At 37.5% G+C, this 22,317-nt stretch overlaps 1 protein-coding gene across 1 annotated transcript in view; it reads right to left on the reverse strand.

The window, feature by feature from the left end:
- The window catches only part of CACNA1D (calcium channel, voltage-dependent, L type, alpha 1D subunit), a 199,321-nt gene that overhangs the window by 12,866 nt on the left and 164,138 nt on the right, over positions 1-22,317 (reverse strand). Inside the window, 4 exon segments of the mRNA XM_009880937.1 lie at positions 1,216-1,332; positions 14,364-14,494; positions 19,750-19,851; positions 20,968-21,070. Of these exon segments, the coding sequence (XP_009879239.1) occupies positions 1,216-1,332; positions 14,364-14,494; positions 19,750-19,851; positions 20,968-21,070 (453 nt within the window).

Below are 22,317 nucleotides of genomic sequence, written 5' to 3' on the forward strand. Positions count from 1 at the left end.
TCTCCACGTTTTATTATGCAGGAGAAACCCAGATTCCCGTACATGAACATGCACCAACTTCCTCAGAAAGGGACGTGTCTGCTTAATTTTTGAGAGCACTTTGGTGGAATTCTCTCCTATTCTCCCAGAGCATCGGTTTGCAACAGGCGTCACTCAGACAGGATGGAGTGCCATGCAACAGCTTGCAAGCATATCTCAGGTAGGTAACATTAAGCTTCAGTGCTTCCATTCTTTCTTCTTGCAGAGGTACGAGAAAGAGTAGTAACTCTTTATCAGCCCTGAAGGGTGTAATGGATGGTGAAAGAGAGAATGAAGTGCTAAGTTATGACTATGACATGCAGCTCGCTTTTACATCTGACCCAGATTATGTAGCCTCCCTGTCTAGCCAGGTGTGGGTCTTGGATGACAGCAGTCTGTCTTGAAGCTCAATCTAGGGAAGACAGGAGGGTAATGATGGTTGGCAGAGAAATGCATCTACTGATGGTAGCTGCAGCACTGTCTCCAGTGCCACATCCTCCTTTTTTGCAGAGGACACAACTACTGCAGAAGCATGCTTTTACATCTGCTTCTTCTGAAATGCTTGTGAAAAATTAAGCTTTCTTGCTGGCTGACAAATGGTTTGCACATTGCTCCTGATTATAATACCAACTTTACAGTGTTCACCATTTGAATGAATATCTATAGCATAAAAGAGGAAAACTAGTCCTTTTTCTGATTGGTTCTTATTGCTATCTCTCACAGGAAACTGGAAATGGCATTTATATTTAGTTGACTTCTGTGTAATTCCAGGCACTCATTTTAAAATATGCAGCTCTGTGTCTGTTGTGGTTTGGCTGCACAGAATTTCATTCTCTTCCTCCTATCTCCCACTGCAGCAGTTAACACGCTTCCAGTTTAACCTTGCCACTATCAAAATTTGAGATGGCACGGTTCATACCTTGTCTTAGGATTTGCTTAAGAAAAAAATAAGAATTAATGAGAAAGAATTAGGGGCAGGAGAATCACCCTGCAGGAACTGCTTCCTAAATTTATGATGAGATGGAAAGTGTCCTTTTATATATAAAATATGCTTATTTATAAAGTATTTATATTCTTCTGGTTTGAGGGAGTGGAGTTTTTATTATTATTATTATTACTCCATATTCAGGGATAAGATCATTCTTTAATCTCATATTATATGATAAAACAATTCACATAGCTGTGTTCTGACATTACTTTATAAACATCTTCCTCCTCCTCTGGATTGTTTTCGTCTGGTTCATCATCTTGCAAGTCACAGGATATAGCTCGGCGTATTTCAGGGCCAATATCATGAAGTGTCCTTAGTCCTGCCTAAATCAATGACAATATCATAATACATTAGGAATGCAAATTCTTTTTCGTTCTTTAATTACAGGCGTGTAAATTTATTTTAAAGGACAGTAAACAAGTTTTTGTATCCTGACATCCAGAGAAGGTGCATCCTATTATATGTCCCTTTGCTGTTATTAATAAAAGGCTTACATTCCAGTACAGCCCTGCTGAGGTGATCATGTCTTTATTATTACAGCGCAGATCCTGACTAAAAGAACACTGATGTTTATGGAACCCTAAGGAAATAAAATTCATCTTATAATAAAGTATCAGCAAGTAATCAGCAAGAACGATAATAAAATGCATTTCAATGAGATGTATATTTAATGTTAAAAACATGTTTGCAGCCTGTGTCCACCAAGGAAACACAAGGAGATCTTTGCTATAGCAACAGCAGTTTTAGCAGAGCTCAGATGGAAAAGAAAGCAGTGAAATAATTCCAGCTCATCTGCACTGCACTGGCATATACAGATATTTCACTGAAAGCTTTGACTTAGGACAGAAAACCATCTAGCTACAGTAGCATGGACCTCAGCACATATCGGTTCACATTCCTCTCAAGCCTGCTTCCACAAGCAACCTGTAGGAAAAAAGGAGAAGGCTGAAATGGCCAAGGACAGCCCTGCACATTAGAGAGGAAACAGCCTTCACGCTCAGGGCAAGAATTCAGTGCTTTGTATGGGCCAGCCTTACTTCAAAACGGAGGTATTTTTCCTCTTTTAACTCTGGCTGTCATAGTATGAAGCAAAAAATGCAATCTTGTTCTTCCTAACTCTTCTTTTAATCTCCTCAGGTTCAGAAGAAATCAAAGACTTGTTTGTTTAGCCCGTTACTAACACTACACTTACAACACTAATAATCACACACAGCAATTTGCTCAATTCTTGATTACGATATAAAAGCCTGATTTATTATTTTTCTGCATTTTTTTGATGCAGATGAGCGCTGTCCCAGCCCATCAGAGCTGTCCTTCTGTGGCATGACATTGCACGTTACTCACCCTGGGGTGGCACGCAGATGCGTAGAGAATTTTGTGTGTTTCAGAGCTCCAGAAGGAGCTGAAGGACCTTGGAGGACACCAAACGTGGCTTGGTCCCATTCACGCTGCCTATCACACACACTCCCTGGAGTACACCACAGCATTGCGGTCAAGTTTCAGCTCAAATCAAAAACAGTTGGTTTGCTGGGGAGCAAAATGGCATTTATACAGTGTGGGCAATCAGAACCCAGGAAGGGATGAACCAAAAAGCTTTGTATCTAATGGTGTAGATTTTCTACAAGCTTCTCTTCAGGATTCACTCATAGCAGTATCTGACTTCCTGAAAGTGGCGCTTGACTCATCATATTAGCTATATGTATTTGGTAATTATACCTTCTTCCTCAGGGATGAACTTTGAGAGTTATGCTATAATTGAACAAGGCTCTAAAAATCATTTACTAGTGAGTTAATAATATACAACATACGTTTCATGAATACACTGTGCTTTCTCCCACTTCTTATGCTAATTGCATAGTCAAGACCTTAGCTAGCAAGGCTGCTAATGTCATCATTTTGTAAGGTGCTAAAGGGAAGTAAAATTAACACTTTAAGGTACAGATTTCAAAGTAAAAGACCAAAGCCGCCTATTTATTTAGCAGAGGCAAAGGCAATATTTATTTAGCAGAGGATTACTATTATATTTTGGTTATTCAATCATCTGCAAGAATAGTTGCATTTCACGCTCACTACCTGCTTATTTTATAGCAAAGAAAAATAAAAGGAAGAAAATACCCCAAAGCTATGCTGACACTTATAAACTGACATTAGCACGAACAGAATACAATGCAAGAACTACTAGAATGAGAAAATAAGCATGCAGAAAAACAGCTGAATAGACCTACGCTATAGCAGTGAACGTAAGAGACATAGTAGTCAAGTCTCGATTCCCCAGTGGTGTGCACCTTCATGGAGCCCATCTCTGAAGGCTGGAGCTGCCTGCGCTGCTCCACAGCTACACACAGGCTCCGTGCTCTCAGTCAAGCCCAGGCTCCCTTCAAGCTAAGCCTTTCTGTGAGCACAACACGCTCAGACAGCTGTATTATAAATTTTAACTCCGGCAAAAACTACTAGCTTATATTCCTGTCTGCCAAATAGCGACAGAGTCCCACAAATACATGCCTAAAAGCTGAGAAAAGCCATGTGTTTGGCAGCAACACATTCCATAGTAATTTAATCTTGATTACATTTCCAACTGCTTTCTGATTTACTTCCTGGTGAATTACTCCTTCTTTACTGAAGAGAAAACAGGCAGCTTTTATCATCTCATCTCTTCAGTAATACTCATTTTCATGTAACAGACCTCTTGCAATGACACAGTTAACAGACTGAAACCTGGATCACCATAAGTAAAAGTATATGTTAGTTAAACTAAACCGATCGGCTTTATTCACTCACAGCCAGTACAGAAGCCACAGGTTCTACAAGCAACACCGGGCTGCAGAATTAAGATATTCCTCAAGAAGTACCTACAACAATTTTGTGAACTCTGTCGTTAAGATTACTACTCCCACATACTATCTCATTTTACCTGGTGTAATCTAAAAGTGCTGAAAGTATTCTAAGAACATTTTTAGTGACAGGAAAATGCCACATAGTGAGACAAATCCTCACACTGAGCTCCTACTGATAAACAGTCCTTCATTAGATCAGTCAGCTACCACTGAAGTGGGGCTGACGTAAAAATGCAGAAATTGGTATGTGTATGTCAGTAGGAAAATCCCTCATCTGAACCACATTTAATATCTTCTGTGAAGATTGTAGAGGTAGCATGGACTCATAAAATATTTGACTTTACCTTCAAGCACTTCAGAACCAAATCAAAGATCTCTCAAATAAAAGAACACACACAAATTTCAACCCAACCTTCCCCACACCTCTCCATTACTGTACAGGGAAGTAGGGTCCTTCTCATACACATTCCCCTATATAATGTTGCCTGATTTAGTCCACCCAGCAAGAACGTTAGAGGCACTATAACACACAAGAGGGCAATGGGAGTATATGTTTTTCTCCACTTGTGAAGTTCTAAAAACTGCTACATTTAAATTTGAGATAATTTCTTCTCTTAGGAAAAAAAAAAAAACAACAACAAACCGTGAGTAGATGGGACTTTTCAAAAAGACAGCCTGGATAACGATTTGTCTACATTTGCCAGAGACGTGCTTGTTTCTTTTTTACTATGACTGCTTAAGTTCTTAGGAGGCAATTATTTCCCTAAGTAGAACTTTATAAGACCTTTTGTTGTTGTTACATATTCAGGACTAGCCACATTCCTGAAGCATCATGATACAATGACTTTCAAAAATAAAAATCAAGTTTGAGTATTATACAGGAAGTACTTCCTCACAGTCTTTGAGCATGGCTTATGAGAGCTGCAGAGGAAAGGAAATCACAGCTAAATCCTCTTTACTTTCCCCAAACGGAACAACGAGTAGACACTAAAGACCGATATAAGAACTTTCGTAACATTTCCTTTGGTTAGTAAAGATTACTGAAAGGGTCACGCTCTCTCTAGTCTCCCTTATATCCTTATTCTTTATGGCAGGTTCTTAATTCCTAAAGATTTTCCAACGTCCGGAGCATTCTCGCCTTTCCTTAAAGGAACCTTCAAGATTATTTGATGCCATTTAAACAGTAAAAAACACCTTTAACATTTTTCCCTAAATCAGTATTTATTATTCACATTTCCACTTATTTATGCGCTGTTTATTGAGGACCAAAATACAATTCACATCATTTCAAGAAGCAAGGGGCCAGTTCTGCCATCGTATATACATCTAATATCTATCTCAGCTCACCAGACCGAAAACCTGCCTGGTTCACAAGGCTGTTAAAAATCAGTCAGGTGGATCACATTTCTAAGAAAATGTGTTTAATAATGCCACTAAATTGCAGAATACAAAATTGTTCAGTTCTGTTCGCCTCTAACTTTCCAACACAGAGTGTCATTATTTGCTATGCACAGATGTCTTTGCCTAACGTACCTGTAACTGCAAAAAAATACGTATATTCTCTCACATGGGTGTTAATATTTATGTGCATTTACCCTGTACCTTTTAGAAAATTTTGTTTTCATGAAAGACACTGGAAGATGACGGCGTCTAACAGAACAGATACAACATGCGAGAGATGTTTAGGCAGCAGTTCCATAGGAATAACATTGATCAAACCCGCATCATTGAATTATTCATGCTGTTCTGCAAGAGGACATCTGTTGTTTCTACTCAGGTTTTTCTATTTTGTTATGGTTTCTTTGAAGTAGGGGAAGAAAAGAGACTAATGCTACTGTGTTTGCCTCTAATTCTATTCTACAGATTACGCTAGAAGTTTGCAAAAGAAGTTGTTTCTTATTCAGATACTTTCTCTCCAAAATTTAATCTTTGATGCCCTCCTTGCTTAAATTTTATCTTGTAGGCTTGAGAAAGATGAGACATTATCAGTCCCATGGTTAGTTACCAAACCAGTGACACACAGTGCATGGAGCAACATAATTACATAATAATCCCAAGCAAGTCTTTAAATAGGCTTTCCTGTAAATGCACAAGATTACTTCAAATTAACATGATAATTCTGTGCAGCTGTGCTTTGAGGCATAATAACACCTGCAATGTTTTCAAGATGGCACAAGGCACTAATACACCAGTGCCGTGTCCTAAATAGCATCTCAAGAGACAATTAATGATGCCCCTGTCTCTGACACAGCATTGAGATGACACACAGGTGCTTTCAAATGCTGAAATAATAGAGCTGTAGAAGTCCCTCAGTGAGAAAAAAATGTCATATGACTAATAACTGTATTTCTGAATTCGTTATTTAGGGAGAGATAAGCTTAAACGTGCTTGAAAAGCATCTCATGCCAAAACATCAAAACAGTTAAAAGTTAAGTTAAACATTAAAACATTAAACAGTTAAACATTTTAAAAAGACTACTTTTAATAAATGCCAAATAGATTTTAAATCAATTTTCCACATCTACAGTATGCATAAAACAGTAACACCATTTTAGATATATGTCTTCTTATTATGAAATCTGTGTATAATGCAAGAATCCAGAATCATGACTTTTAGAAAAATATCTAAATGCTTATAAATACTGGAACTACAAAACGATAATTCTCCCTATATCTAAACTCAGCCTGCATCCATTCTGAGGTATGGTGCAACCTACATATAGATGCAGTTTAAGCTTAGTTTAAGAAGTGCAAGCACAATAAACTTATTTAAATAAGAATTACTATCACCTAAACTATTTCTAGTCATGTAAACCACACAATGCTCCTTCTTTTGAGGCATCTTACAGTGATGCCAGGAAATGGAAGAGACACTTGTAAGCTTTGCTTCACAGATTTTAGAAGAATGATGGATATTTAAGTATATTGCTGTAAAAACTCAAAGGATCTGAAATAAAGCATAAACATGAATTCTAAATACTTGGGTCTTCAGAGCTTCAGAACACTGAAAGCCTATGACTGAAAACATTCATATAAACCATTATATTTGTAGATAATGAGCATGTTTTTACTACCTGCTTATTTTATAGCAAAGAAAAATAAAAAGAAGAAAATACCCCAGAGCTATGCTGACACTTTAACATAAAAATAAACTGACGTTAGTACGAACAGAATACAATGCAAGAACTACTAGAATGAGAAAATAAGCATGCAGAAAAACAGCTGAATAGACCTACGCTATAGCAGTGAACGTAAGAGACATAGTAGTCAAGTCTCGATTCCCCAGTGGTGTGCACCTTCATGGAGCCCATCTCTGAAGGCTGGAGCTGCCTGCGCTGCTCCACAGCTACACACAGGCTCCGTGCTCTCAGTCAAGCCCAGGCTCCCTTCAAGCTAAGCCTTTCTGTGAGCACAACATGAACGTGGAAGCACAATTAAATTGAACTTGAGCAACATATTAACCCCTCAGCCGATGCCTGCTAAAGGTTTTTTTTTTCTTTTACTGTTTACTGCAGGGTTGATATTACTTACAAAAGTCTCAGAGAGAAAAAAAGTGTAATTACTTTAATTTGAAACATGTTCCCAAAATCAAGTTCAGCTCAATGAATCAGTGCTTTTGTGTACTTGTGATGTGAAAGGAAATATCCTTTAACTTTTATTTGTATGTATTAACAAAGAGGGTTACATGTAAATAAACGTGAAATATAGATGCAAATGTTATGTAGTTTACAGTAAGTATTTTCCCTAGGAAAAATAGCGTGGAATTAGTTCTTTCACTTTAAGTACTAGACGAAAGTAATTAAATTTGTTCATGCTTCACTTAACATTTATTTTCCTAGCAATGTGACTATTGTTTGGCTCAATACAAATTTCCATCACAACAAAAAGACAACTCCTAAACTACTGCTACAAATGCCATTTTGTTCCGATTTTACCCAAAAAATATATTTGTTCTCACTGCTTAAGTATCAGTCAGTAGCATAAGAAAGGCATTGTGAGCCCTAAGGAATTTTTTAATGATAGAGAGCTAACATCAAGCGGTCACTTCATTTCAGAACCACTTGCTTTTTTTCCCCTTCACAAGGAGTGAAATCGCCGGGTCTGCAGCAGACAGACTGCTGTAGTTCCAAGAGATCTTGCTATTTCATTTCTGAAGATGTTTTCTTTGACAATATGCAAGTTCAGACAAACTGCTGTTGGTTATAATTTGAAGTGTCCTTTTCTGAGTGAGGAGGAATGAGAAACTTCATGGCACGAAGACTTTACAGCCTGAGCAGATAACCTCCAGAGACCCACTTCACTTTCTAGAGTGCTGCTTCTTCTCTTGACTACACGTACCCAAGGAGCAGCCGGTGTTAAGCTAACAGCAAACGCTGCATCCTTGAGAAAAAACTGAGCTGTGCAGAAATAAAATCACCCTGAATGCAATTGTTGTGGAGTAAGGAGGGGGATTCCTGCCTGCGGCACGTTCTGGTGTTCACAAAGCAAATCTAGTTTTGCAGCGAGCTCCATTATAACCTCCCGACTCACCTCAAACTTCTGTTGTTTCTCCTTCCCCTCAAACATTTCTCAATCCCAGTATCGGAAGAAGCTGTTTTCTTTATTCCAGTTGGGTCTAGGTTCTGGCCCCACCCCGGGTTCTGCCCACCCACCACTACCAGTTTTCCTTTCCTTTCTCTAGTTTAGCTTGTAACACTACCATTACACTGCAGAAGAGCCACCTGCAGAGTGAAAGAGGCATTTCTAAGAAATATTTTATCAAATTAAGGACCAAATATCACTACCTTGCAGAGAGAGAAATTCAAGTAGGCTAAAGAGGAATGGAATGGGGAGAAAAAAAATAATCTTTACAACAGGGTTTTTTAAAGCTCTGTCAGTTTTCCTATTAGAAAATTCAATGCAGTCTTGTTAAATACTTGTCACTGATCAACTATAACATCCTCTTACTTAACGGTTTCAAAAGGACAGTGGCAGCAGTTGTAACTGCACTGCATGAAAAGTGCAGCTCATTTCAAAGTGAAAGCAGAATCAAGTGCAACTTCTTTAAAGAATTGCTTTGATTTTCTTAGCAGAAAGGCAGGATAACTCCCCCATTACCTATATAACTCTCAGAACCTTGGAGGGGAAAAACTGCACCCTATTTTCTTATTGGTTTTTCTTCATGTTTTGGATCTCCTGACATCTTTGACATAAGAGAAGCAGCAGCCAAGAGGATTGCCTTAGTGTGATTCCCTCTTTGTGCGCATCTTTATCCCTGATGTCAGATACATAAATACCATCAGGGCTAGGAAGCTGATGCATAGTGCAAGTTATGATTATTTCTGTTTTGTTGTATAGAGCAATAAAGTAAAGGAAGAACCTAAACAACAGAAAACTTTTTTCACTGGTTCTAATTTTTCAAATATCTGAAATTAAATTTGAGAGTGTTAACATTGTAACTTTAACTAGAAGTAACTAAGGATACAAGAGGTGTGTATGAAAGAAAGCAGGGTTAAGTAAAACAATTAATTCAGAAAGTGTAAGAACCCTGTTATTTCCTCAAGCCATTGAACCTCCCCTAACTCAAAACCGCTTTTCAATAACTATGTGACTATACATAACAAATTTTTTTTAAAGAAAAAAGTACATCCCTTGTATTCTTCAAAAGTCAAAGTATGATAAAATTCTTGAAAGTATTTTATTGACAAATATACATTAATAACTGGTTCAAGTAGGATAAGAGGCTTGATAAAGTAAATTGTGCTGTAGTAATTCGGCTGGAAAAACATTCTGATGGCAAATAACTGCACTCATAGAATGCTTTTATCTAGTGAATTGCAAATGATAGAAAAGACATTTGGGTAAAATTAAGGTTCCGTTTATTTTAGTTATTATATTTACTGCCAAAAGTTCTTGATCTAACCAAAAAAAAGCGTATCTTTTTACTTAGCCTTGAAATGAAATAATTTTTGTGTCTCTCTAAAGAGAACACCTAAGAACAGTATGTATCCACACACTCCTTAGCCAGTCTGCCTTCCTGGGTGCACAGATTGAATCTTTAGCTAAATAATGTGGCTTCCAAGGGAAGACTTATTCCCACACCTGCTGAAACAGGACTAATGGAGGCCACTAGAGAATCGCATTGGACTTTCCTGAGTTCACAGAATTTTGTCCTGTGTTATGCAAGTCTCTTCAACTAAATAAAGATGGTCTAGATGACTTCTTATCTTTTATATTAGATATTTTTAAGTGCTTTTCTTGCTGAAAACATTACTTTTTATGACCTTGAATTCTAGTTGTAATATTTTGCTTTGCATTTCTACAAAACTTATCTTGAATGTGAAAACTCATATAATTATTGCACATCATTTTTCTGCCTACGTTAACGTACGTCATTCCTTCAGAAATAGCAGCATGAGAAGTGAATGTTTGAAACAGTTTTACAATATAACTAAAGGACTTGTTAAAAATAAAAAAGTAGGCATAACTCTCTTGGAAGAAGCAGTGGAGTAGCCCATTTGACAGTTACATGGGTTCTTCCCTTCAGTATCTTCAAAAGTACTAAACAAAACTATCAATCATAAAAAAGAACAAACATAAAACTAAACACACACACACAAAAAAACCCAAACACACCAAACCCCCAACAAAATACCACTGAGAACATGAGGAATAAATGGAGGCAAAGAGGAATGATCTATGTTAAAAAAAATCATAAAACAGGGAAAATGGCAACATCCAGTCATTTCTTGCCTCAACAGTTGTCCTGAGAACTAAAACATGGAATGGGTTTTGTCACAAGGAGCATATACCTTCTCTCGCAAAGTGGATGTTTACTCCCTGAAGCCAGGAGAAGTGTGACATGGCCAACTATAGGAATCAGCAGGATTATAAAACTGTAACTTACCTCTTGCTTCACTCAATGGTTAGGAATGGATTGTAGAGCTTGACAGCATGTTGGTTTCTCCCTTTCTTGCAGGAGAAAGGAGATAAGGAAGGCCAGGCTAGATAATGCAGCAATTGCAGGGTTTACGAGATGCTTGGGAAGCTTTTTCTTAACTAATTAACTAGTTCTGCAGGTAATTCCAACTACCTCAAGAGAAAGTTACAGATGTCAGCAAAAGTACAAGAGCATTTATTGCTCATACAGCTTTTGACACAAACTGGAACAGGTGGCATTGCTTTTTATCTGCTGCTTTGCTTAAGGAGTTTGCAACATGGCAACTGATGAGATGTTGACAAGAATACAAAAATACAGTTGGTCTTCTTCTTTACAAACAGAAAAATTGGACGGCTGGAAAGCCTTTTCTTACTGTGGCCTTATAAAAGTATTTTCCTCATCTTATTTAAAGCTTTAAGCAACAATTCCAAGTATAGAAAACTTCTGAATGACAGAGGTTGAAAAACTAGGCAGACTTAGCCCAGCTTCTGCTGCTCTCACCTCTTCTAGCAGTCCAGAAAGCAGAAGCTGTTTGCAGTGGTATTATCATGACCACTAGATACTGTGAAATCTTAACTAGTTTAAAGGAGAAACTAAAGAAAAGCTGCTGCTGAAGTCACATCCCTGCCCTGGTTACAGGAAATTTCTAATTTCAAAAAGAAAGCTCTCAAAACAACAAAAAGATAAGGTAAATACAGGCAAGAATAAAAATAAAGGTCCCATATTTACTGCAGATTTCAGTGACAGGAGCTCAGGTGTAGCTGAGCATATTTTTCCCCTCTGGAGAGGTGAGAAGGTTGACTAATTTAGTACTTTTTTTTAAATTCACAATCTGTTCCACCCATACCGTGGTAAGCAAAGTCAGGTGCTGGAATAATGTACGCACAGTTTGTATGATTATGTATGATCAGAGATATATAAACAAACAGTAAATACATCTGAATAAACTGGGTAATAAAGATGTAAGTCCATTGTTACTGCTACATGAAGTTCCTTCAGTGTTTACAAATGGAAGTGTGCGTGTATTGACATAACAGTCATCGCAATTTCCCTAAGAAATTGGATGAGAGACAGAGTGATACTGCATATTTCTGCTTTTCTTAGTATATTGTTTACCAGGGAGATCTGCAAACACTAGTTTACTTTGAGTATTAAAGAGAATAAATGGAAAAATATCTACTATTAGCTCTCCAAGAACAGGGGTAACATCGTCATAGTTACAAGCCTTTCACAGGTCACTCAACAAATTTCTGCAGTCGAAACACAAGTTTGATGGTCTATCCATAAATTATGCTGCCAAACGTAGTTGTTAAGAACATAGGTTTTTGAAAACATTGAAGTTTTGTAAGCATTTAAGCTTTGGACAAAGCAAGCCTGGAATGAAGAGGCTGAAAATGGAGAAACATCTGATCTGTATACATTATAAGGCCAAAAGGGTCCCCTGTGATCATTTATACTACCTTCCCTATAACGCATCCCACAGGACTGTTCTCGCAGGCATTGATCAGAAGAAATCAATTCCTCGTTGAAGTAGAATATCTCTTTTAGAAAGATACCCAGATCTGTTTTAAATCTGTATCCTCACATAATTATTCTAACAAACATGGCATTTTGACTCTGAATTTGACTTGCTGTAGGTTCCCATATTGAATCATATTATTCCTTTAAATGCTGGACTGAACAGCTCTAAGACTGGGCTTTTTCCCAACCAGAGGTTTCAGGTTTCTTTGAAATGGCATTTCAACTTGAATTTGGTAATTCAGGTTGAGTTACTACTGATTTGTTATAAAGACAAAAGTAGAACAGAGGAAAATGGGGAGAAAGAAAGAAATAACCTTCCCATCTACCAGCCTGGCTCATCGTATTACCACAGGACCATTGTTTTAACCAGCAAAAAAATAAGTCCCATGCCTCCAATCCCATAAGCCTTTGTAGATTCCTAGCAGAGATTCATGGGCATTTTTTTAGGTGTTCTGAATTGAAAAATAGCTGTCTAAGGACAGAGGAAGAGCTAATTCTTTCCAGTTTCATCTTGTGCTCCATCTTTGGTATTGAAGAGGAAGCACGATCTGACAATAAACAACAGAGCACACTCACATTTGGAAACTCAGTGTTTGTTTCTATGTTATATGTGCAACTTCAAAAACACAAGGGGAAAACTGTAGTACTGTGGCTTAAAACTAACTTGGACCTCCTTATGCTCAAATGCTTCTGAAATGAAGAAGTCTGCAGCATCCTTCCTAAAAATCCAGTGTCTTTCACCTCCCTCACAACCGTTTCCAGTCTTTTTCTTTTTCTCTCTTCCATTCCCCATAATTTTCTCTTCTCTCATGATATGCAAATATAGTTCATACTGTCCTGGCAAGCCATGTGCTCACATATCAATCGCAAGAATTGTGATCAATCTTTCTCTGCCTGTTGCATCTCTTATGCTTATGGTGACTTGGAACAGAATGTGCGTCAGCTGCCAGCAGAGACATTCTTAGGAAACAGGAATGAAACAAATTACCCGCTAAAGACAGCGAAGATCATTCCGCTAGATCAAAGTACAAACCAGCAGGATTTTCAACAAAGTCAACAGTATCTGAATCAAGTTAACACATTCCTCCCCTTTTAAAAAGGGATTTTCACAACATATTCCTAAATTTTGGCATCAGAATAAAAAGCTAATATAAATATTAGATAACTTTATAGTTTGTAGAAATCTACTCAACACTAACTGAAATTCAGGAAGTCCCAGTCCAATAAAAATGGTGCAGTGTACGATGTCTGGAATTATTTGAGGACAGCCTTCCATTTGCCTGTTTCAAAGTTCATAATACAAAGGGTATCACTGGAAAGAAATGTTCAGAATATACTCTTTAGATCATATATACTCTAGGGACTGCTTGCTGCAGGCCTGCTGAGAGACAGATGGCCAAATCTATGGTCCCAGTTTCCATTTGATAGCTTGTTTTAAGAGACAGAGAGAAGTATATAACATTAATGTAGTATGCTAATATTACTTCCTAGAAAAGACATGGATGAAACTGAAGTTCAAAAATATTAAAAATACTGATAATACAAATACAATACAATAATACAAATATTAAAAAATACCGATAGAAAGGTATTTCACCAGTAAACATAAGTGGAAAAGAAAAAGAACAATGAGAATTAAGAAGAAAAATGATACCATATAAAACACTTTTTACTATAAGGTAATGCATATTAGGAAGTTTTCCAGGAACTGGCTCACAGCATTGTAGGAACACAAGAAATTAAACAGTTAAGGCAAAACAAAGAACAGAAATGATAGTTCAAGAACTTCATTTATGTGATTTTACATCAGCAGCTTTAGACTGTGATGTACCAACTAGACTTGCTAAGAAATTTTATAACTGTTGCTACTGTTTGAGCAATCCACAGAGAGTAACTTTTTGCACTTACCTTGTTATAGACAGAATAGCAGGATTACGTTTTACTTTTCTGATGAATAAGGGCCAAAAGTGTCCCAGCTAAATAAAATCCTTGCAGCACTGCACAATCATCAATATTCATCTACCTGCTATTTCAAGTAAGCTCACAAAATGGTTAGTTAAAAATGTAAAAACAAAATCACCTGCAGAGCAATCGTGGTATTCTTCGCAGGATATTTCCCCACCAGTCCTTGTTCTTTGCGTTTCTTGAATTTCCTAAAGTAGTCCTGTATCAGGAAGGTGGCATAGAACTTCCCCACGGTTACCTCATCATCTAAACGAACAGACCAGACAGAGCTCTCCCAAGTCAGCACATTTATCAATAGCCTGTACACTCCTATCTGATTTGGGGCCAAAAAGGCGATGGGTGCAATAGGTACTATGCTTTCAGCTTACAACAACGGAACCTGTAACTAGCTGAAAAGCAATGTTTTAGCAAGCAGTTTAGGCTCAGTCAGTTCAGTGAACACATCCTTAATAAAGAAGCAAATACAATACTTTACCCAGTCTCATGTACTTCTGCGTAAGTTCGTGTAAGTTTCTAACAAAACCGTAAACGTGTTTGTATATGCACAGCAGCTGAAAGACTGGCTTTAGTTACTTGGAATAAATGAATTAAAATAAAAGCTACTAGGACTTGCATATATTTAAGTTCACAAGAGCGACTCTATTAAAAAAAAAAAAAAAGTCCTGCTTACAACGTTACAACATCTCGCTTTTATTTTTTCACTGCTGAACCAAATTTGCTTAGTCAGTGTATCAATATAGCATTGTTCTGATTGCATAAGGACTTTGACATTTTTACAGCCAGCTTCGCTATGCACATTTTTTTATTGGTGTCATGCCCTCAATGTAATACCCGAGGATCTCTCAGTTTGAATTTTATCTGTGTCCCAGATGCTCATGTTCGGCTGTATCTTCTGCTATCTTATTGTCACCCAATAAGACAGATTCTAGACTGAGGAAATCCCACAGAGGTTACAATTTCACATATTTTCTATGAGACTCTTGTTTAAGTGAAGCTGTGGTCCTTAGCCACCTTCTAGACAGCTGATGACGATAACAGTAAATATGAAACAACGTGGCGCTTTGCCACATTACTGTATTGTATCAGCTCTGCAATGCTGACAGAAATGAAAATAGCTGCCATTAGTTCATTCAGTACAATTCAAAAGATACGCAAACAGCAGGTGCCGTAAGAGCTAGCATTTTTACAGAGTCACTGTTGTGAACAAAATCCAAATTTCAAACTTTTCAAAGTTTAAAGGCAGGTAGCATATCAGGATATCGAAATCGCCTGGTTCATAGCATGTTAAGAATGTACGTGCCTATGAGTCCCACTGAATCATTCAGCTGCGCAAGTTTGATCTCTTGATGAGTAACGCTTGCCAGAAAACTAGGAATAGTTTTCTATTCAAAAACATTGCTTTTTGGGTTTTTTTTCCCCCACACTTTTTTTCCCCCAGAGTTATTTGGCACGAAGGTGGCTATTTCCCTTTCTGCTGTGTTGCCTGCCCTCTCTCAACACATTCTGTTAAGCAAGCTTTTTCTCTAATTGATTGTCAATCAAATTCTCTAATCGATTGTCATATACTGTAACGTCACACATCAACATTCAATTAAAAGAGTCTCCTCATGTCTTCATTTTATCAATAATAATGTGTCCCAATGTATCTCACTAGGGACAGTATTTCTAATAGTATTTTTACCTATATGATGACAGTCTTTGCTAATTTAAATTTAATTAACTTTCTTCTTTTCATGACTTGCTTTCACATCAATAAAAAGGATGGGGAAATCCAATCCACATGCAATACTGATTAAATTCATTTGCACCTGTAACAAATTTGTCTCAAAATGGATCTTCTACCATCCAAAATAAGCTCCTCTCATTATAATGTCTGAAACGGGCTGTAAGCGTGTATGAAAGTATGACAGGCTTTAAATTCAGTAAAAATGCACCAGGGATATATTCTCCCAGCATTTTATTTGTCTTTAAATGTCTCAAAGCAATAATAATTATAATAATTGCTTTAAAATATCCTGGTTGGGAGACCAGTCTGTTGCAGAAAATATCTTAGCCCATTAAAGAGCCTGCTCTGCCAAATACTGACATCTCTTCGAGTTCCCCCAGTTCCCACCAGGAAACAGCAGGAACTCCACAGCTCGCAAGAAAAGCTCACCAGTCTGCAGATTCAGTCTCAGCAGTAAAAAGCTTTCTGATTGACTCCCCAAAACTAATTTCTAAACTTTTTGTGAACATTTGCTTTGATGTTCATCTGTAATCTCTCTCAGCAGCTCCTCAGAGACTAATGGTGTATTGTATCAGGAAGAGATCTCTTCTAAAGCATCTCCTCTGCACTTGCCTTCCTTAGCTCAGGTGAATCCATTGATCTGCAAGGTAGCCTTGGTCAAGCTCCCCAGGTAAACCTTTCCCCATCCTTTACACTAATTTGTTTTAAGTATTTGAACAGAACTTTTAAGGAAGTGATATAGCAAATGGCTCCTACAAAGAACAAGGACATAGAAGTGACAGACTTGATATAACATATACTACTATGGGTTGCACTTAGAGCATGTCTCAAGTCAGGCTATGACATTGCACGACTACTGACTGTACCTGAGATGACCATACCTGCAAAGTCTCAGTATGCAGAAAGGAAGAGCTCTTATTGACCACTCTGGACATGCACCAACTTTTTGTAAGCGTATTAGATGAATGCATTACCAGTTTGCTGAATTATGCATGCCAAAGTCTTTATGTACAAACAAGATGTATGTGTACTTCACAGGCACAGTCAGTTGTACTGCAGACACGTGCACACAAGAACTGAAGCCTGGCCAAGGGGAGCCATCCTTGACTTTGTTTTTTAAGTAACACACATATAGGCAGATATGGACAAGTAGAGGGAGGCAGCTAAGCATAACTGACCACAGAATAGACAAATCTATAGTTACAATTAGTCACAGCAAAAGGAATCATTTCTGTAGGAAGTTTTTGGGAGAGGGCAAAAAGTATTAGGCAGGATTAAGTGGGTTTGCAGGTGGAGACCCGGGAGTTTAGAGAATACAGGTGAATCTTTAGCGAGTTGTATGTGTTCCTCTTACTCTCTAGTCTCCTCCGAATGTTAACTCATTCCTACATTCAGGCGTTTGACTGACATTCTATGATTTTGCAAAGCAGTTTAATTTTTCTGTACTGAAAATGTGTTGCTGTTAACAGTTTAATTAAGTTATAGTAACGAGTTATTTAACCAGCACCAATAATTAACTAACTGTCCATTTCTAGTGCATCTATTTATAATTCAGGACAAAAATGCTATACTGATTATTTTCATTCTGCCCTGCAAGTAATTGTTCTGTTTGTGTTCTGGAGGCGTGGTCATGCATGGAGGATTTACAATTCATTCAGTGATACCAGCAAAAGTAATACTGGAGAAAAAACATTATAAACTAGACCACTTAATAGTTTTAAGTGCAAGTGATTTCAACAAACTGAATTTGGATGCTTTGTTGATTTATATTGAAGACAATTATCTGTCTCCTAGCAGATTGTTACTATCAGCTCTCACTGGTGTTACTGTCGTATACAATTTTCTATTGAATATTAAGCATCCACAGAAACTAATTTCTACTGTATACTAAGCTATTTTACACTCCTATGGCGTATGAATGTAAAATAGCTGTGTTCCTCGTTTTTCTAGGTGGGTTAGAGTATTTCCAATTTTCAGGTAAGTCATAACAAAGTCCGCAGAGAAACAAACCAAACTGAAATAAAAAATTTGTAAATCTTAAGGACTTCCCAACGCGTTCTTATTTATACTGGGTTGTAGAAGCCATACTGTTTCCTACCAATCGAGCAGCGATCCAGGTTTTCAGCCTTCTAGCTACACTGAAGAGCTACATTTGCAGAATAAATATTAGCAATGAATTTTAGTATAGCTGAAAATAAATATACAGCTTATATTCAGCAATGAAATGAAGCTGAAGTTAACGGTGAGTTACTATGTAAGATTAGTGCTAGGAATGTAATGTTTACAGATTCTTTGTCAGGTTGATTTAGGCAGGCACAGCTCGCTATTCTGAAGCATGCATCTCTATTTCAATTAAAAAATGTAGGGGAATAAAGTTGGCAAGAGGCAACACTAATTCCATGCCACCACCCTAAAACAGAATTGCTTCAGAATATTCGGAAAGACTCATAGTTGAAAGGAACAGAGGCTGCAGAAAAAGCTCAAGCACATAGTTACAACAATAACAAAGCAATTCATCTATGCCATGCAAGCACTTAGGTGTAAGGCTAAAACCAACAGAGTAGAACACAAAAAGTCGTTTTAAATGTGCAGTATCAGTTCCCCTTTGGATAGTCAAATTTGCTAGATTTTTGCCTTCATCTCCACTATCATCTGGCAGCCACCACGTCAGTAGCAAGTGGCTCCCTCCAGCGACAAAGCTAATGCTGCTTCTTCGGTCATGCTGAACAGCAGTGCAGCCAGCATGCTCTTCCTCCCCTAGAGACTGAGAGCATCACCTTCAGAAAGGGATCAGCCTCCACCACCATCGGGCCTGGGATCTTGAGTCTGCTTCCAAACCTGAGTCTCAGCAGTCTTGAAAGCTGCCGTAACGCTATAAAAGTCCAATAAACTACAAGAAATACCAGATGATTACAATGGATCTACGTAGTGGATGTCTAGACAAATATATCCTGGGTGTGGGTGACAGTGCAACAGATCCTGCACCTTTAAAACTTGAAAAAGCAAGTAAAAAACAGTCACCTAAACCTACACTACAGCATATTAATAAAAATGTATATATTGAAAAAGGCTAAATATATATATCAGAATATATATATTTAAAGAGAGAGATATAACAAATATTTGACATGTCATTTACAGCATGTAGGAACAACTAATATATGTGCCTTGTAGTTGTCACAACCGTATTGGTGTCATTGGAATTTAGATATCTCTTTACATGGGCCATATTCATATCTCAGTCATACTAGCATAAATCTGAATCATTTCCATTTTTGGTTGACTATGGAACTGCTCTGGTTTAAACTAGTGTAACTGAGATAATTTAGCCTCTTGCAATTATTTTTTTTTCTCCCAGAAGTATTCAACATATACAAGGATATAAGCTATAATGCAGTGTACATTGTCGAGCTTAATTAGTACAAAACACGTTATTTTGCTCAATGCATTGAAATCAAACTAAGTTTAGGGGTTTTTGCTGAATGACTTGAAATCAAGATTTAGGTCTAAAAGTATTTTTTTTCAAGCAAGAAAATAAGCATAACATTTTCCTCTCTTTCTTTTTGATCTAAAGAAGTTGTACTTATCAGTCCTATATGTATTATCCAGGGTAACAGGATATAATTCTCTCTATATTTATTTTGTTATTATTGGTTTTTTGTCCTTTATGACATTATAATTGCAAAATTTAGTAATCTTATTTCTTTGGTTCCTAACAATCTAGAAAGACCGAAGTGCACAGAGAATAGCATATTGCAAAGTTTATCAGACTGACCGCCAGCTGGAGGGACAACTTGGTCAAGTAATTTCATGCTTGTTTTCTTCCATATTTTCTTTATAACCGCTCTAAGTTCTTCATTTGCTTGCTCTAGGTTACCTGTGGCAACGAAATAGAAAAATGGAGGATGGCACTTTTGTTTCAACCAGCTGCAATGAATGATCCTTTGGGTATAAATTAGCTGTATACAAATAAAGACTGTAATAAGGATGCTTTACAGCAAGCCCAAGTTACATGAAGTAGCAGATAACAATACTGCAACTAAAGAGAAGAAAGGGTGTAAGACAGTGAGATCCTGGGGCTTTCAAATCAGTCTCTGCAGTACTGCAGAGGTTAACAGTAATTTACAGATCTTGGCTCTGGTCTGTCACTACTTAATAACTTCTGCCTAAGTTGTGCAGAAAGCAATGACTTGCTCTTTGCAAGCCACTTCTTTCTTGATCCAAAGCTGAGCCTTTATTTGTTTAATCACAGTAATTACTCAGTTGTACAGGCTTGAGAGTCCAGGCAGCTGAATACTGAGCATTTTTTCATCTCTTGCAGTGCTCACCTAAACCACAGCGATGCCTGAGGTGGCTTAATCTAATCAGATTGTTATTGGTAGTGGAACTCAAATTCTGCTGAGAATAGCAGAAGACATGGAAAAGAAAGTAGTAAAAGATGGTAAAATAATGAAAAAATGTATGAAAGTACAAAGCAAAATTCTTCGAAACGTACCACTTTTTTTTAGAACTTTTCCCTCTCTGATGCAAATAACAGAAGCCCATTCAGCCCAGTGAGAACTGGCCTCGACCAAACTGAGGATGTTGCTTTCAAGTGTGCTAAAGTTGCAGTTGCATCAGCGTGGGATCCAAGGCACCAAGTTAAAGAGTAGTGAAAAAAGAGCATCTTGGTCAGACAGAAAGGGGAACTCATTCATTCTTTGGACTAGAACTCCTGTTATGCCACTGTTACATGTTTTTATCTGACCAGGTAAAGACATGTAATAATTTCTGAGATTTCTTGGGCTTTTGCCTCACTACCCCTTTTCTTTCATTTTCTAGCAAATCATTCATAGCAACAGTGAATAAAACCCGTGATCCAAAAGCAAGCCAAACCCAGTGAGACTAAGGCAGCCTTACTCATGTCCAACAGAATGAATAACAAAAAATTGTAACTTTTCCTCATTGGACCTTCTTACAAGTGCAGTAAAGGCTTTACAGCCAAGAACCTTACCTTCTGTTTTTATCTTTAGAGCAGTCCTAACCAAAGCAAACAAAGTAGCGTTAAACATGACGGTTCCATCGCTGTTTAGTGGCATATTCATGGCTACTAACCTCTGTAAATGAGAAAAGGGAAACAAATCTTGATGTGGCTTTGTTTGAAAAACAACCTCCTGCAACATTCATTTCTGAAAAGCTGATGTATTCAAAGAATAATATCCAGAGAGGCATAAAAATTTTATGTCTTCAAAAAAAGTTGAGTCTTCCACCCTAGCTGTGTATAATAACCACCCAGTAACGCTTCTTTCTGATACTAATCACATGCATGCGTATACAAAAGCTAAAACTGTCCAGTAGTTTTCATGAGCTACTTATTGAGTTAATTGGCAAACACTGAAGCCCAGCCCTTGGCTATAAGTCACATTATGCAAGCATTAAGACAAATGCAGCTATTTAAGAGCATGCCCTCCAGCTGCAGTCATGTTCCAAGTTTCCCATGGGTTCCTCCAGCCTCATGCTCTATGAAGACCACAGCACCAGGTCTGTTGCGTATAAGCTGATGCATTTCTCAGGTAACTCTCCAGTGATGCCGTGCATCTCTTATGCTATCTGCACTGAGTTAGTGTGAAAGGGGCCTTCCTCTTTGGATTTGTCCATCTCTGCATTACAGTGTTTATCTTTTAGAGCAGTATTGCTGTGACCCTGTGTCAGAAAAACACTATTTAATCTATCACAATCTTCTCCTAGTTTCTGTCTTGAATTTTCTTCTATTCTAGTTTAAAAGCGTTACTCAGTTGGATAATTTATCTTAATGTATAGATATAGGTTTGCTTTAAGTATGCCTTTTGGCATTCCATTTGAACCCAGTGTTCTATATGTCAACTTAACTATTTATAAAACAGATATAAAAGAAATCAAATGACAGTAGTGTTGTAATGATCCTTTAATTAAAAGGCTTGATCTTATTCCAGCTGAAATCGCTAAAACCACAATATCCATAGGTCTGAAGTCCTCAAATAACATAATAATTGTTCATCTCCTTTGTGTTGCTTTTCAACTTTTATATTAAAATGCAATTAATCCTCATCAAAATTGCACATCGTGTCTCTCAAATTCTACACCATTTTATATTCCCTCTAATTTTCAGTCTTCTCACTCACTGCTACATATTGTATTGCACACCGTTATTCACTTCAGCTTGGTTTATCATCTTGCAGTCCCCACCCTTCAATCTCATTTCTATGTTTCATGTGCAGCAAATTTCTCATGAAGGCAACTGTAAAAGTACTGTATCAAAGCTTAATTGTCACTTAAAGTAAACTACCAGCCTCTTCTCCCTGGGACTGAAGAGAAATCAGAAATG

The sequence above is a fragment of the Charadrius vociferus genome, unplaced genomic scaffold, assembly GCF_000708025.1.
Source record: "Charadrius vociferus isolate BGI_N301 unplaced genomic scaffold, ASM70802v2 scaffold63, whole genome shotgun sequence".
In the NCBI taxonomy this organism is placed as follows: Eukaryota; Metazoa; Chordata; class Aves; order Charadriiformes; family Charadriidae; genus Charadrius; species Charadrius vociferus.